This window comes from Phyllobates terribilis, unplaced genomic scaffold, assembly GCF_046119375.1.
Source record: "Phyllobates terribilis strain yellow unplaced genomic scaffold, ASM4611937v1 Scaffold_231__1_contigs__length_3143052, whole genome shotgun sequence".
NCBI classification, from domain to species: domain Eukaryota; kingdom Metazoa; phylum Chordata; class Amphibia; order Anura; family Dendrobatidae; genus Phyllobates; species Phyllobates terribilis.
Genome location: NW_027362991.1, coordinates 372,633 through 387,819, shown reverse-complemented (window position 1 = coordinate 387,819; position 15,187 = coordinate 372,633). Strand labels below are relative to the sequence as shown.

The window sequence follows — 15,187 nt, the reverse complement described above, 5'->3', positions numbered from 1 at the left end:
GAACAGAGAGACATAAACCCACACCCACTTCCTGTAAAGAAACAAACCCCCATCCCCACTTCCTGTCAGGAGACAAAGCCACGCCCCCAACTTCCTGTACAGAGACAAAAACCTGCCCCACTTCCTATAGAGTGGCAAAGCCATGCCCTCACTTGCTGTAGAGTGGCGAAGCCATGTCCCCACTTCCTATAGAGTGACAAAGCCATGCCCCCACTTCCTGTAATCTTTTTTGTCATCTCTGCTGCTAGAGACGGATTACACTTGACAATTGACAATGAACAGCAAATTAGAATGGCGATACCTAGTGACCGGCAATTTAGAGTAATTTTTTGGGGGTAAATAACATAAATTTTAAATAGAGTGACTTGCAGATTGTCACTTTATTACATTATCTATTAAATGAGATCAAGATGTCTGAAAATAAAGTGCCCATTTAATGAAATACATATTATTATACAGGATAAAACCTTTAGCCTTATTTGCTGATTTATTGTGTTCTTCCTTTCTACAGAAATTGTTGATGGAAATTTGAAGATGACCTTGGGTATGATTTGGACTATTATCCTGCGTTTTGCTATTCAGGACATTTCTGTTGAAGGTAAAATTAATACATTTCATTCCTTACGTTAGACCAGTTTGGTTGATTCTATTTTTTTTTGTATTTTTATTTTTTTTTAATGTGCTATGTATTGTTGTGGGCTATGAAGTTGAAGGTTAAAATCACCTCTGCCATTGATCACTACTATACAAGTCTATGTTGGTCACGAAAGGCATGCTGCCTGAGAAGCATCACATATATGTTAATTTCAGTTAGTTGTCTAAGCCAGCTGAAAGGCGTTGTGACTGCAGACTTGTGAATCCTCACATTGTGCATACTGCGTGCTGTAAGGATTCTCCGGTGCCGGGAGTGGGCAAAATGCATACTTCCAGCCACATTCTCACCAGTCGTGTCTGGCCTCACTCAATGGGCTCGCACTGAGTGAGGCTGCACACGTCTAGTCTGCACGTGACAGCATGAATGCAAATAACATAATTGCAGTAACTTGCCGCTGATACCGGAGAACTCTCACAGTGCGCACTGCACGCTGTGAGGATTTACAAGTCTGCAGTCACATAGAGCCTAAGGCCTGGACAATCCCTTTAAGTTTTTCCTGTACTTAAAGGGGATTTCTGGTGAAAACAAGTTATTACCTATCCGCAGGATAGGTGATAACTTACTGATCTGCGGATGTCTGACTGCTGGGACCCGCACCATTCGGCAAAACAGGCAACTTTTATCTCTGATGTTGCACTTTTATCCCCCTTACAAAATACTTTGGCAGGTCCAATGCCCGGCTGGCCCTCCATTCATTCTTTATGAGGCTGCCAGATAAAAAGCTGATCGCAGCACTCGCCAGCCCCATATGGAATAAACGGAGTGGTGGCCAATCATGCAATTGCCGCGCTCTTTTAATGGAGATAAAAGAGCCGATCGGTACGGGTCCCCCACGATCAGTAAGTTATCACCTATCGATCCCTTTTTTTTTTCACTGAACAAGTAATAGTTCTTTGGTTGCTCCTGTTTTATGACATTATTATATTATTGTCCTTGTCCAGAAACATCCGCTAAAGAAGGATTGCTGCTCTGGTGTCAAAGAAAGACTGCTCCTTACAGGAATGTCAACGTGCAGAACTTCCACATCAGGTAACATAAGACGAAAGAACAGCAAATCTCAAATATTTTGCAGCAATATAAATGTTTGGAAAGGAAGCGAATATCATATCGGTCACAGCAGGAGATTACACCTGGGGCTTCTGTGCAATAATAGTATATAAACCTCCTGTGTAACATGATGACAGCTGGGAAGTAGACATAGAAAATCCCTCACTGGTGCGCCAACTCACCAGTAATTGTGATAGCAATATATTCCTTTACATGTCATTTAGTAGATGCTCTGAAGAATTATTATTTTTTATTATTATTTTTACTTTTTTTTCTATTCGTTGCAAAATCAAATTTTTCTTATCAAAATCCTGGATGTGATGATCTGGTTAGACAGTCTTACTGGGCAAAAGTACATGTTTTGGTAAAAAAAAGTAGTAGTAGCACTTTTAGCCAATTACAGAAGACCATAATAGAGCCACATATAAGGGGGCCCAAATAAGGGTCCGTATTCTAATTACAAACACTGCACATACTACATTCAAGCAAGAAGATCCTAAATATAAATGAAAAATTCCCCTGCATGCATATATGACATTGATTCCCATGGCAAAGATTATAATCCCACCACTATGGATCATAGAAACAGAGAAATAATCCCACCATTATGGAACAGAGTTTTGCCACTCAATTGGGGTTGACATTTGCTTACCCTTTCACATTCTAGTAAGACAGATTTTCGGAAGAGGGTGCTACTGATCAGGAACCCAACACTCAATAGCAAAGGGGATGTGACAGCAATGGATGGTTGCCCACTCTACAAAAGCCCTCTAGTAGTCCCATGGACAGCCATTTTGACATATCAGTAACATAAGACTGCGCCAATCAGTACAATAGTTGTGAAAACTATCAGATAGTAAAATTCAAGTCTACAGCAAGTCTATGGTTGCCATAGACTCAGGATGGAAATGTTAGAAAACTCCTGTTTGTTTTTTTTCCATCTTGTGTTTTGCAGTCACGTGACCATCTGCCTTTCCACAAAAGGTTTCCGGATAGGCCTGGGCCTGGAGGATCCAGAGGATCCTCATAAAAGAGGGGGTACTGTTAGAACCCTCCTGTTTGTTTTTTTCCATCTTGTGTTTTGCGGTCACGTGACCATCTGCCTTTATATTCCAGCTCCGCCCTTTTAGCTGTGCTGGACTTCAGTGTTTGACTGTCTCTCTAGCCAGGTGCTTCGGTGCATTTTTCTGTCAGTTCGCTTGGTCCTTCTGGGACCTCTAGTACCTTTTTGTCAGTTTATCTTTTTGTGTTCTGCAACAACTTCTCTGTTTAGGAGGTGTCCCTTTTTTGTCCCAGTCCTTAGTTCTTTTAGGGACCCCTCCCTTTATGCTATAGGTCTTCATTCAGACTAGCCGAGGACTAAGGCGGGTCTGTTCGCTAGGAACAGGCAGCCCGCTACATCGTAGGGATTCAGTTTAGTCCTACTGTAGGGACAGCTTTCCCCTATCTTTCCTTAGTACATGTTGCAGATCATAACAGTAAGTCCAGCCCAAAAAACTAAAAGGAAAGAAATTCGGGGATTGGTAGTTTCCATCCAGGATTTGGCTCAACACCTGCAGGGATTGTCTCTGGAGGTGGCCGAGCTACAGCGATACGTGAGTAGCTGTTTGGAGCGCATTTTGTGGAACCCAAGGTAGGACTGCCTGATGTTTTTTTATGGTAAACAGCAAGATTTTTTTTCCTTTAAAAATGCTTGTTTGTTATATTTTCGTTTGAGACCAAGGTCCTCTGGGAATGAATCACAGCGCATTGGTTTTATTATGTCACTTTTGCACAATGAACCACATGGGTGGGCCTTTTCTCTCCAACCTAATGATCCATGCTTAAGGTCTGTCGAAGAATTTTTTTCTGCTATGGGTCTATTATATGACGATCCTGATAGAATCTCATCTGCTGAGGCAGAACTCAGGCGTTTGAATCAGGGGTCAGGTGATGTTGAAAATTATTGCACACACTTCAGAAGATGGGCTTCAGAAGTTAAATGGAATGATCCTGGCTGAAATGTTTTTTTCTTGCTGGTCTGAGTGAAAGGGTTAAGGATCTGCTAATTGCAATCCCTGCACCTGAGACTCTGCAGGATGCCATGCAATTAGCTGTTTGTGTGGACAGGAGGCTGAGGTTCAGGCTGAATGAGGTAAAGACTCCTGTAATGTCAGGTCCTAGTCCCCAGAAAATCTGCTCAGATGGCGGAGAACTGATGGAGGTTGGAGCGATGTCACTCCGCTCTCAGGAAAGAGGCCGAAGGTTCGCTGAGGGATTGTGTCTTTATTGTGGTAAAGCTGGCCATTTGATTAAGTATTGTGAGCTTCATTTAAGTTAAAAAAAAAAAAAAAGGTCAGTTACGCCCGTATAGCTTGTTTACGCTCTGCAGGAGTATTTCTTTCTGGGAGTACTACTCTGCAGGGAGATTTGATTGAATTTCAGGTATTTGTGGATTGTGGTTCAACACTTAATGTGATTGATAAAGGGTTTTTGGAAAACCTTAAATTGAAATCCAAACCTTTGTCATCACCTATTTCTGTGATTGCAATTGATAACACTCCCTTGAAATGTATTACTCACAAGGTTGCTGCATTTCCCCTCACTATCAATGGAGTTCACCAAGAAATTTTGGACTTGGTTGTTTTAGATAATTTACCCTCTCCAGTCGTTCTAGGTTTGCCTTGGTTAAAACTGCACAATCCTTTACTGGACTAGTCTACTAATGTGATTAAATCTTGGAGTCCGAAGTGCTATGATAAATGTTGTAATGGTCGCATTGTGGCTGTGGAAAAAGGGGAATTACCGGTACCTATTCAAGATTTTTGGAGGTTTTTTTCGGGGGAGGAGACACAAGTTTTACCTCCTCATAGGGATTATGATTGCGCCATTGAGTTTATTCCGGGAGCTACTCTTCCCAAGAGTCATTGTTTAATCTGACTATCTCTGAAAGAAAGGCCTTGGAGGAGTACATACAGACTAGCCTGGCTGCTGGTCACATTGGACCTTCTAAGTCGCCTGTGGCAGTTGGATTTTTCTTTGTTAAAAAAAAGGACGGGGGTTTACGTCCATGTCTGGATTTTCGTGAAATTAATAAGATTACCGTACGCAATTCCTACCCATTGCCGTTAATTCCTGACTTGTTTAACCAGTTAGTGGGGGCCAAGTGGTTCTCTAAAATTGATCTCCGGGGGCCATACAATTTGTTACGAGTGAAGGAGGGTGATGAATGGAAAACTGCTTTTAACACTCAGGTAGGTCATTTTGAGAATCTGGTGATGCCTTTTGGTCTTACCAATGCACCTGCAGTTTTTCAGAACCTTATTAATGACATCCTGAGACCTTTGATTGGTAAGAATGTGGTTGTGTATTTGGATAACATTTTGATTTATTCGCCAGATCTGGAGTCCCATTGGCAGAGTGTACGTGAAGTTTTGCAGTTATTGAGTGATAATTCACTCTTTGCTAAGTTGGAGAAATGTGAGTTCGCTGTGCAGAAAATTAGTTTTTTGGGCTACATTGTCTCCTGCGAGGGCTTTGAGATGGACCCTGTGAAGGTTCAGGCTGTGCAGGAATGGCCTAGGCCTATTGGGTTTGAAATCTATATAGAGATTTTTGGGTTTTGCCAATTATTACAGGAAATTCATTAAGAATTTTTCTGTAATTGTTAAACCTCTAACCGATCTCACCAGGAAAGGTGTGAATATGGTCCAGTGGACTACTGAGGCCATTGAAGCGTTTGAGTATCTCAAAGAGAGGTTCAGTTCTGCCCCTATCCTTATGCAGCCTGATGAGACCAAGCCTTTTTTGGTCGAGGTCGATGCTTCATCAGTGGGGGTCGGAGCAGTTTTGTCTCAGGAGAACAAGGGTGGAGTACATCCTTGTGCCTTCTTTTCGAAAATTTTTTCGGAAACTGAACTGAATTATGATGTTAGAAATCGGGAGTTGTTGGCTATTAAACTCGCGTTTGAATATTGGTGTCATTTTTTGGAAGGCGCTAGATTTCCTATTCAGGTGTTCACAGATCATAAGAATTTGATCTATCTGGATGCTGCCAAGCGCTTGAATGCCCGTCAAGCTAGGTGGGCACTTTTTTTTTCTCGGTTTCATTTTTCTGTTACCTATATCCCTGGTACTAAGAATGTTAAAGCCGATGCTTTATCTTGCAGCTTCTCTCCTACGGTCGGTGCCGAGGAGGAGAGCATTTTACAGAAAGGAGTTGTGGTGGCGGTATTAGACTCCATTTTGGAGGATGGGATTCTGAAAGCTCAAGATGATGCCCCATCAAACACTCCCCATGGGAGGTTGTTCGTGCCTAGAGCCTTTAGGAGAGATTTGTTTGTGGAGTGTCATGAGTCTCGGTTGGCAGGTCATCCAGGAATTTCTGAGACTAAGAGACTTATCAGTCGCAGTTTTTGGTGGCCTGGATGGCAGAAAGAAGTCATCAAGTGGGTGCGTCAATGTACTGTGTGTGCTAGGTCAAAGGCTTCACATACTCCTGCTGCGTGGTTGCTTTGCCCTCTGGAGGTTCCTAGTGCGTCTTGGACGCATCTCACAAAGGATTTTATTACTGATCTTCCTGTGTCCGAGGGTTTTACTGTCATCTGGGTGGTCGTGGACCGTTTTAGTAAGATGTGTCATTTGGTTCCATTCATTAAGTTGCCCTGTGCCAAGACACTCGCTAAGGCGTTTGTTAAGGATATTGTCAAGCTTAATGGCGTTCCCACGGATATTGTTTCTGATAGAGGACCTCAGTTTGTGGCTCGCTTTTGGCGTGCTTTTTGTGACAGGTTGGGAGTCCATTTGTCATTTTCGTCTGGTTATCATCCTGAGTCTAATGGACAGACTGAAAGAAAGAACCAGGATATTGAACAGTTTTTGCGTTGTTTTGTGGCAGACAATCAAGAGGTGTGGTCTGAGTTTCTGCCTCTCACAGAATGTGCTCTTAACAATCATACATCCTCCTCTGCTGGGTGTTCTCCTTTTTTTGTTGCACTGGGAGACATCCGTCTTTTGGTTCGTTCTCCAAATTGGGGTCGGCGGTGCCGGAGGAGGAGAATTTTTCCGGTGATTTGGAGAGAGTTTGGTCTAATGTACGTTGCAACCTTCAAGAGGCTAACAAGATGTCCAAGAAGTATTTTGACAGGAAACGTAAGGAGGTTTTGTTTACTGTGGGTGACATGGTTTGGTTGTCCTCAAAGAACCTGCAGTTGAGGATTCCCTCTAAAAAACTGGGTCCTTAGTTTGTGGGTCCATTTAAAGTGCTTCAGGTTGTTAACCCGTCTGCTGTTAGGTTGGATGTCCCTACTTCCTGGAAGATTAATCCTGTGTTTCATGTTTTCTTGTTGAAAAAGGCTGATGTATCTGATAGGGACACCACTGTCACAGTTCCTCCTGTGGTGGAAGACGGCGAATATGAAATTTCTTGTATCTTGAATTCTAGATGGCATAGAGGGAGATTACAGTATCTTGTCCCCTGGAAGGGTTTCGGTCCCGAAGACAACTCCTGGGTAAGGACGGATGATGTCTCTGCTCCTAGGCTTGTTAAAGCTTTCCACAAAAGGTTTCCGGATAGGCCTGGGCCTGGAGGATCCAGAGGATCCTCATAAAAGAGGGGGTACTGTTAGAACCCTCCTGTTTGTTTTTTTCCATCTTGTGTTTTGCGGTCACGTGACCATCTGCCTTTATATTCCAGCTCCGTCCTTTTGGCTGTGCTGGACTTCAGTGTTTGACTGTCTCTCTAGCCAGGTGCTTCGGTGCCTTTTTCTGTCAGTTCGCTTGGTCCTTCTGGGACCTCTAGTACCTTTTTGTCAGTTTATCTTTTTGTGTTCTGCAACAACTTCTCTGTTTAGGAGGTGTCCCTTTTTTGTCCCAGTCCTTAGTTCTTTTAGGGACCCCTCCCTTTATGCTATAGGTCTTCGTTCAGACTAGCCGAGGACTATGACGGGTCTGTTTGCTAGGAACAGGCAGCCCGCTACATGGTAGGGATTCAGCTTAGTCTTACTGTAGGGAAAGCTTTCCCCTATCTTTCCTTAGTACATGTTGCAGGTCATAACAGGAAAGCCATTGTGGTAGATCGACTCACTTGACTTCTTACAGAGATAGACACAGAAACACTTTCCATTTAAGTTTTCAACTGGTTGATTAAAAACATACTGCATAAACCAGTCCAAAATTAGGAAAATAAAAACGGCCCTTCTTGCATAACAGGAAAACAAAAATACAGTACAGTCTGTGTGGCTGGAGGCATCTGCCCACTCAGGTGAACAAAACAAGGTTCAGTTCTCTTTAACACGAGCAAAGCTCTGGAGATCTTATCTCCAGAAACACCAAACAAATATGAATCCAAAGGCTCCATATTTACTTTCTGGACAACACCCTGGAGGTGGAGATATGGTGAACAGCCTCCCACCCACTCTTCAGATGTTCACAAAAACCCAGCCCTTAATATAGCAGATTAACCCCTCTCAGCACCTAGTGTGATGGAGCATTTTTCCAGATTCATATCACTGAAGCAAACATCCTCAGTGACACATATCTCCCCTCCAGTATTTTAGCAGTGACCTTCTCACACCATATATAAGCTTCATTAAATAACGATGGTGCTAATCTGTGTGTAGATCTGGCTCACTTCCGCTCACTTCCTCATCGGAGGTGATTGGTGCCAATGACGCGACGACTCCACACACCTGCCAAGACGTTTTCATTACAGAAGGACATGTACACATCATGTGCAGGTCTTGACAGGTTTGTGGGGGGTCGTAACGTCATTGGCACCTCTCATCTCCGATGTAGAAGTGAGCAGAGCTGGATGACTCCTTTAAGCTTCTAAGATTTCTTCAGCAAGTCTTCTGCAAACAATCCATGGTGGAACGTCCATGGCAAATCCAAATTTCCTAAAATTGGAGTTCTGTTTCTAAACTTTTTGGATATGATGGCAGATTTGTTGTTTTTACTTTTTTTTTACTCCTTTGGCTACTGAGTTTTTCCAAGGAGTTTTTGGAGCAGAAACTGAGTGGAAACTCTCCAAATCCTCCTGAAAAACTCAAAACCCTCCAAAATGTAGGGGTTCTGCTCAGTTTCTCTTCTTAAAACTTTGCAAAAAGACTCCATGAGAACATACCCTTATTGTAGATATGCATACATTTAAGAGGAAATCCTTTTTTAACTCCATCACAAACTGTGGGTTAGGTCTTATGCACACAGAGATTTTTGAGGAATTTTTGGAGCAGAAACTGATCGGAAACTCTCCAAATCCTCCTCAAAAACTATGAGTTTCCGCTAAGTTTGTGCTCAGAAAACTCAGCAAAAAGACTAGTGGTGTACATAGACTAATTCTACGAACCTTTACCTAGCTTTAAAGAGCGACAGATTTACTAGGTGGCAAGGATCTAAAATCTTTACACATTCTTCATCCCCAATACCCAGGATCAAAGACAGCTCTCCATTCCTGTCCTTACGTTATGTGACTTTGGCTGCTGTAATAAGCTCTGCCTCATTCTGACAACCATCCCTGGAATCTGCTTAGGAGAGAAAACTGCAGGGTGCATCTGCTGACATCAGTCAGGACAACTATTTTTACCCCACGGTGTGGCTAACATTATTCTCAGGCATGGCAGAAGACAAGTAAAATTTCACTAAAAATATTCACACCCTAAAAGTATCTAATGGGAACACAGGATGTTAAAAGTGCCGACGTTCATATATTCCTTACTTGTCAGTGAAAAGAGAGAATTCTTGAGGAACATCATCAGTCAGGAGATTAAAGTGGTTTTCTGTGACTTTAAAGGGGTTCTAAGGTGTACGGTTTCTCCTTGTGGAGAGTGACAAGCCAGGCCTGGCATGTCAGAGTGAGGAGACTTAAAGGCCACCCATGCTCTTTTGGGAAATTTAATATGCAAATTGGTTCTTCGGAGAGGAAGAGGACTAGAACTCTAGTGCCACCTATTTATCCTAAGTCATATTGAAAGAGTCGTTAAAGGGTCGATATTGACTTTTAGGATTGCTGCTTACAATAGGTGGCACTAGAGTTAAAGTCCTCTTCTTCTCTGACGAGACAATTTGCATATTTAAAGGGGTTTTCTCATCAAAAGGGTAACATTACAAAATATTTGTAAAAACAAAACTCTTTGCTATTTAACCCTCATTAAAATCATCTCCTTCTTTCAAGAAAGAAAGGACATCTAATTTGATAGCTTGCTGCTCATTTTGTAGGTCACCCGACCACTCCTACAGATTATCAGAGGCGACCAGTTTCCTAGGCAAGGAGTGCAGCGCTTCCAAGCTCTTTGTCATAGAGCTTGTGAAGCTGGCTAATTCATTTTTATCTCTGCTCTCTTCCGATGCTGCAGAGGTAAGGCTGCCTCTGGTTGCAGCATTAGAGACTCTGTAGTTCGGGCCAGAGATGTGACAAGGCAACTGATCCAAACTATCAATTATTCAGGAACACACCACTCCCTGGAAAACAGTAAGCCGGGAAGACACATCATAAGAATAATCCTTTAATACTAAAGACGTTAGGATCAGTGGGGTCTAATTCTCAGCACTAGTGATGAGCGAGTATGTTCTGTTAACCCTTTCGGCAACCATGCTCAGGTGCTCGCCGAGTATCGTCAGCGTGCTCGGGTGTTATGTTTTAGTCACTCCGTGCTCATGATTTGTGATTGTTTGGCAGCTTTAATACATGTAAGGAATGCCTAAGAAACAGGCATATATTAAAGCTGTCAAACAGTTGCAAATCATGAGCACGGAGTGACTAAAACATAACACCCGAGCACGCTGAGGATACTCGGAAAACACCCGAGCATGCTGATAAATCTCGAGTAACGAGCATGCTCGCTCATCACTACTCAGCACCTTCACCAATCAGCTGATTGAAAATCTTGTGGCTCACCAGACGTGGCACAGCTCCATTCATTGTGTATTGGCCATGAGTGGTACTGCAAGCTCCCTCCCAGACAAGTGAGAAGGAGAGAGCTTGTAGGACCATTCAAAGGACGGAGCTGTGCCACTTACGGTGTGCTGGGACACCTTTAGTCAGCTGATCAGACTCTTCACCAATCTGATATTGATTACGTATAATAAGGACAGGTAATCAAAATTAAAGTCCCAGAAAATCTCTTTAATTAAACTGTGTCCTTATCATGTGATTTTATGTTACATCACATTAGCCAACGAGTCAACTATTTTTTTATCAATATTGTAATATAACGTCTGACCATAAATCATTTGCTGTAATATATCGATATCATTTTATATTTGTATGATTTATTGTTAATATTATTATTTAATTTTTATTATTATAATTATTATCAATAATGATAATAAAAATAATAATAATAATAAATCACATTTATACATTCCTATGAATTTATACTTGGATGGCCGAGCCCTCTGACTTTAGTCTACCGTTTATTGGAGCCTTTGGTTATTTGCTTTCAGTGGATACATTTTTTTTAAGTGTGAAAAAGTGAAAAGTAAAATCTTTTATTTAATATTTTTAGCCTTTTTTTTTTTTAAAAAAAGAAGCAAACTCATAATCCTAACATAACTTTATAACGATTATTAGCGGCAGGTCTTTTTGTAAATAATTGACAGGCCAGGCATTCATTTACAAATATTTTTGTAATATTTGTTGGGATGGTTTAATATTGTACTGTTTATTTTAACTTCTACTTCATTATTTTATTATGTATTCCATAACCTCCCCCCAACCCATCCTCCCCCAGAAAATACTATTTTTTCACTTATTATAGCAAACCCAGTGAGAGGTAAACCAGCCCTGACAAGGGATAACTCTCACCGTCATGGTTTTGCCGGATATAGTTAGACCTATCAGCATGGTCATGTGTTATGTCACCCATTAATTACTTGCTTGCTGGGACCAAGGGAAAAATGCCTCTATTGCATATACAACACTCAAAACTGCATTGAACGTAGGGAGATGGCAGAAACTATAAAATATATGTAAATATCCTCTTCAAAGAGAAAGAGAGCAGGGTCTTTACTGTCACCTAGAAGAGGTAGCAGTCTTAGATGTCAATCAATCAACACTATAAAGAGCCTTGACACATGACTTAGGATATAAAGCCAAACTAGAATCTTCTCGAAAATGAAAAAAGCTTCCATTTGTAGACAAATGTATTCGAGGTCATGCCCCTCATCAGAGCTCTTTGAAGGCTCAATATTGACTTCGAGGATTGCTCCCTCCAATATATGGTATAAGAGACCTTGCTCTCTTCCTCTGAGAAGACGTTATTTCCAAACCTTTTTACCTTTTCAAAAGGAGTCTTGCCTGGCCTATAAGTCTTCTTACACTAGCTAGTCCCCTTTAGACCCTCAGTCAGAGGCCTCTCACTTAGCCAAATCAGATATTGTGCTTTGCACTGATGAGGGGCAACCCCCCCGAAACACGTGTCTGCAAATGGAGTTTCTGGTTTGGCTTCTTATCCTAAGTCATGTGGCAAGGCTCGTTAAAGGGTCGATATTGAGTTTTCGGATTGCTACATCCAAAAGGTGGCACAAGAGATCAAGTCCTCTTCTCTCTGAAGAGGCTATTTGCATATTTAAGTTCTCAGAGGTGCATTTCATGGCTTATAAGCCTCCTTACCCCGGCTTGGCACTCTCGTCAAATGGAAATGTTCCGCCTTACACCCTCAGAGGCCTTTCACCTAGCCAGATCAGATCTCGTGCTTTGCACTGAGGAGGGGCAACACCCTGAAACACATGTTTGCAAATGGAGTTTCTGACTTCCTGTTGATGTTCGATTTGTCTGAAGCGGGACCAGTGAAGCCGGCACTGATTGGGTTGAGGTGACGTAACAACCTCACGTGAGCATTGGGACCGCGAGTGCTGACACCGCTGGAACGGCATTGGCACCGGAGGTGAGTATAAATGTTTCTATTTTAACGGGGGCAAACATTCAAATTGAGAAGGGCTTGTCCTAGAAGTGGACAACCCCTTTAAATTCTCTTTGAGATACTCTTGTTTTCCATTAAAGAGATACTCACTTTCTTTTCTTTCCCTTGTTCTTTTCTCTCTTGTACAGTTGGAAGGATGGCCTTGCACTGTGCGCTCTCATCCATAGACACAGGCCTGACCTCATTGACTACTCCAAACTGAGAAAGGTATAGTCAGCTCCGACAATAGTCATCATTATTAGGGGGAAGATTCAGCATCATTTTGCAATTTATTAAACCCTTCTCTTCACTTAAAGGGTTTTATCAATTATTTTGTGCAAATCTAAAATTTTCTTTTTACCTTATGCTGCAATTCTTCACAATTTCTAAAAAGAGTCCGAAAACTTTGTCTTAGTCCTACAGCTACACGGCTTTTTTATATACTGTACTTGTAATAAGAAAATAATTGCAGCATGATTCATTACTATATGGACCTATTTCCTTAAAGGGCACTTTTTTTTTTAATGATATGTCTGGGTGGGCGCTTGTTAGCCAATATTTTTTTAAGATCTGATGTACCAATCACAAATGACCTAGTGTAGAAGCCATATGCAAATCATTGTGGAAGTGCACTGGGGTGTGCCAATGCATTTGAAAAAAGCAGTTTAGGTGCATTGACACCCCCCCCAGTGCACTTACAGCCTGATTTGCATATGGCTTCTACATTTGATTTCTCATGACTGGCAGATTGATTCACTACAAAAAGAGGTACGATTTTACTTTGGGGACAAGCGCCTACAAAGTCATACCACCACTTCCATATTTAAAAATGTGATGACTGGTTCCCTTTAAAAGCACTGCAGCTCACAGATCTGTCGGGACATGTTTAGAGGATTTGTTCATATAGCAATGCCACATACTTGGATCTATTTCCTTAATATTGATTCATTGTTCTGCACATTTATTGTCCCATGCAATAATATGTCTTCATTCACAATCCCTATAGGATGACCCCATTGGTAACCTGAACACTGCCTTTGATGTAGCAGAAAAGTTCCTGGATATTCCCAAGATGTTGGACGCAGAAGGTGGGTATTTTATAAAAAAAAGTATAGGTGTGGAATAAAACAGCATGATATATTATTTATTGTTTCCTCCAGATATTGTGAATACACCCAAGCCAGACGAGAAGGCAATTATGACTTACGTGTCTTGCTTCTACCATGCATTTGCTGGAGCCGAGCAGGTAATAACAGTCATAATGATCAATATACACCCTCTTTCTATAAATGTGTGGTTTGATTGACAGTATTGTCGTGTATGATCTATCTAAAACTTTCCTTTCTTCCCGCAGGCTGAGACTGCAGCAAACAGGATCTGTAAGGTTCTTGCAGTGAACCAGGAAAATGAAAAGTTGATGGAAGAATATGAAAAGTTAGCAAGTGAGGTTAGTGTAATGCTCAGTTACTTCTATTCTTGACTTCATTGATTCAAAAAACATTTATCATAAATGTTAAAGAAAAAAATCCAATTCCTTTACATCGATGATCTCCCCCTGCCATATCTACATCTACATGAAATTCAACCTTTCTCAGAACAATGATACATAATGGAATAGAAAATTATTTAGAATTCTCAGCTATTTATCATTATATAAGCATCTAGCTTTTGTTTGAATACCATGGTATTGTCATACTACCTCTCCGGATTGTGAATTCCATAGTTTGACCGCTGTAACTGTAAAGAACCCTTTCCTAGATTGATGTCTCAGTTGACTTCTCTCCACATGTAAAGGAAAATATCTTTCTCTGTTCTTAAAATTAATAAAACATATGGCAACTCTTTGTGTTCACCAACCATTTTAACATGTGGATAAGATCGCCTTTAAGGAGCTTTTTTCAAGAAAAATTAGACCAATTTTTCTAGCCTCTAATTGGCCCGAATACAGACAATGATGTCCGGATCGGTCGTGGGTCTCCTGACTTCAACTGACAGCCTCATGTATGAATGTGAAGTTATTGAGTTGGGTCAGGAAACCCACTGTTGGGCCACATGTTTAAAACCTAAGATTACCTCCACATCCAATTTAATAGTGTTGTCCCCCATTTTTGAGCATCATCTTGGACATTTATATCCCTTTTGACAATTCTGACCCAAATACAAATCTCATGTTTTAAGAAGCAGTTTATAATGAGGGATTCATAGAGGGGTAATTATATAAATAACTTCTTATACACTATAAAATTGTATTTGCTTTTGCAGCTGCTGCTTGACACCAAGTATAGCTGCTTAGCTTACATTGTAGGAAACAACGGCATCCTTACCAAAAGGCAAACTTTGTGGCTGCTATGAGGTCCCTCAGGAGGGGTGCCCAGCTTAGTTTGAGAACCTCACAGGCTATGCAACAGCATGAAAACCAGGGCAAAAAAAAGAGACGGAGACACTTCCTCCGATATTCTCTCCCAAAAAAATGAGAAATTGGGTGGTAGAAAAAGTAGCACTATCGCCTAGACTGCAAATAAGCTGAAACATGAAAGGAACTCTATTGCAAATGTTGCTTTAGATAGAGTCACATGTTTTGCTATTTGTGCCCCTGGAAAGAAATGTC

The 15,187-nt window shown here is 41.4% G+C and overlaps 1 protein-coding gene across 1 annotated transcript in view; it reads left to right on the top strand.

Moving 5' to 3' along the window:
• LOC141215208 (alpha-actinin-3) overlaps positions 1 to 15,187 on the top strand; it is a 119,438-nt gene that overhangs the window by 85,954 nt on the left and 18,297 nt on the right. Inside the window, exons 4-9 of the mRNA XM_073665507.1 lie at positions 512 to 598; positions 1,597 to 1,684; positions 12,729 to 12,807; positions 13,586 to 13,667; positions 13,740 to 13,825; positions 13,934 to 14,026. Of these exons, the coding sequence (XP_073521608.1) occupies positions 512 to 598; positions 1,597 to 1,684; positions 12,729 to 12,807; positions 13,586 to 13,667; positions 13,740 to 13,825; positions 13,934 to 14,026 (515 nt within the window). The remainder of the gene's footprint in view (positions 1 to 511; positions 599 to 1,596; positions 1,685 to 12,728; positions 12,808 to 13,585; positions 13,668 to 13,739; positions 13,826 to 13,933; positions 14,027 to 15,187) is intronic.